Raw genomic sequence first — 2469 nt, 5'->3', positions numbered from 1 at the left:
GCTGAGTGGCAGATATGAGGAGATTCCAAATCCAAGTTTTTTGATGATCCCATTCCTATGGAATGACCCCGTACTTTTTCATAAATGGCAAATTTTGAACATATTCTATCTGAAGAAGGCATCCTTGCTTTGGGTAGTAATTTGGCTAAAGTTCATGCCTTTGCAATAAATAAAGTCTTGCAAAATTCTTGTTTTCCTTCAGAGGCCATGCCATTGTGATGGATACAACATTAATTTATTTGTCATGAATATAAATGGCCTGGCAAGATATACACTTTTAAGTGGCTTGTGATGGATTATCCACAGTGAAAATGGCCAAACCCTGGGATAAAGCCCAATCAAGCTAATTTTCAAGTGAATTTTCAAAAGATCAAGTTCACCCTATAGCCTCCACTTGTAGCTTAAAATGTCAGAAGAAATCTGAAGAACCAGTCCACAAAAAATGGAGCCCAATGGATCAGTATTACAGCCTGGAGAAATAATTTTCATATTTTGTAAAAAGGACCCCAGACACCCTGTGACAGCTATGGAATGATGGTATGGTATGGTATGGAATGGTATGGAATGGTATGGAATGGTATGGTATGGTATGGTATGGTATGGTATGAGGTGGAATGGTATGGTATGAGGTGGAATGGTATGTGGCATCCATACCATGGTATGATGGAATTGGTATGAGGGTCATACCACTCTGGAATGGGGTACCACTAAGGTTCCCTAATTCAAAGAATTGGATAACCTCATAGGTACCCAAAAATGGGTGACTGAAGTGCCATCTGGCTCATCTCGAATCCGCGCTTATCCTTCTTCAGCTACTAATGCACCAAAACCTTGCACTATATCAGTACTTTTCTGGCCTAATGTTGTATGTTCAATCTACTCTTTCAAATTTCTTGTGCTGCACATAACTTATCTTTAATTCTAGACCTCGGGGATGTATGAGCCTTTCGACATGCCGACCTATGACTTCAAAGTTACGGGTGGCCAATTTATGGAAACACTTCAAACCCTTAAGTGTCATCACCTCTTCTTCAATGTCGTTCTTCCTGGAAAGGTTGACGAGCCTCTGGACGGTCTGCTCACCTCTCAAATTCTTGCCCACTTCACTTCCCACAACCTTGTTCTCCCCTCTGATCCTAATCCAGGATCCGGTGATATTCATTTCCACCAGCGGCCCTGGGTTTTAATGCAGCCAAAATTGAAAAAGGCGACTTTGGTTTGGAGTATTGAGCCACATCCTAATATGAACGCCAATACCTTTAACCATACCAACCTCGTAAGGATAACGTCAAAATTCAAAAACCCGGAACGTGGAAGCAAGACAATGATGGTTATTCTTGGCGCTTTCTCTTATGAACTTTCTTTTCAAGGCTTGCTCACCAGTTCTCTTCAGCTCCACGGTACGGTCATGTATCAGGTATCCTACAGCCATCATGGATTGGAGAAGGCAGCTCTGCGAGCACTCTTGATCAACACCATCCATGCTTTGCCCAGCAAATTACGGAAGGATTACCTCATTCAGGACGGCCTCGACACCCACCTGTGTGCCTTACAAATTTATGCCCTGGGGCTGAGGCCATTGACACGCCCACAAATGAGGTATGCAACGTCTACCTTCATAGATGACTATATTTGATGGTTGGGTTTCCAGGTCACCTTTCCATCACAACGACCTGCTTCTGAGTCTGTTCAACTTCCTGAAGTTATTGTAATATCCGTCAGTTGAACTTGCTTCTCTAGCCAATTATTCAACTCACTTTCCATTAGGATGATGAAGCCCCCCCTCGAAACTCTCTTATTCGCCCACGTTCCATCTCAATTTTTGATGTAGGTGATATGTTATTCTCATCGTTGCAGTCACTGACTGACATTTGATTCAGGATACCCATTCTCCTCCACGTTCGAGAACTCGCATCAATCCACCAGCTAGAATGCCTGTTTTACGGTCTCTTGGGCAACCATCCAGAATACCAGGTCCATCACGATCTCATATGCGACCATCCACAGTTACATGGGTTGATGTTGTTTCATCTGACGATGACTTTCCAACTGCTATTCTACCTCAGAATGAAAGTAGATCATCCGCCAATGCGCCAAGGCTTGCATTCCCTTCTGAAGTTGAAAAATGGCAGGCCGAGGTCATGAAGCTTGTTGAGGCCCCACAGAATGAGCGTCAACAAGTTCAAATTCATGGTCGAACGATCCACTCAATGTCAGTTGCCCTGATCGACCTCCTCATTCACATTCAGCGATCTTCAAGCGACACCATTACCTCTACATTCTCAGCAGGTCCCGATATCTTCACCTGTAATGCTGAGGCCCCCCTTGTCGCGTTTCTTGCTAGATCTGCATTCCGGGTGTACAAAGTGTACGTTCTTCTCTCTTTATATGAGGTATCATCATGACATGTCCTTTCAGAGGCGTGACAATGGTTCGCCGTAGTGGCATGCCTGTTGCTGTGGCCCTTGG

At 44.0% G+C, this 2469-nt stretch overlaps 1 protein-coding gene across 1 annotated transcript; it reads left to right on the top strand.

Moving 5' to 3' along the window:
* Window positions 1-534: 534 nt before the first annotated feature.
* Window positions 535-2431, top strand: LACBIDRAFT_336088 (uncharacterized protein; the record flags this gene model as incomplete). The annotated part of the gene is made up of 7 exons (XM_001891015.1): window positions 535-637; window positions 747-865; window positions 926-1599; window positions 1652-1708; window positions 1768-1827; window positions 1967-2368; window positions 2419-2431. Coding segments are annotated over 7 exons (1428 nt in total), but the record flags the coding sequence as incomplete, so codon positions are not given.
* Window positions 2432-2469: the final 38 nt, after the last annotated feature.

This window comes from Laccaria bicolor, genomic scaffold (assembly GCF_000143565.1).
Source record: "Laccaria bicolor S238N-H82 LACBIscaffold_277 genomic scaffold, whole genome shotgun sequence".
Lineage (NCBI taxonomy): Eukaryota > Fungi > Basidiomycota > Agaricomycetes > Agaricales > Hydnangiaceae > Laccaria > Laccaria bicolor.
Note: the sequence above shows the minus strand (reverse complement) of the source record. Positions and strands in the feature narration are given on the sequence as shown.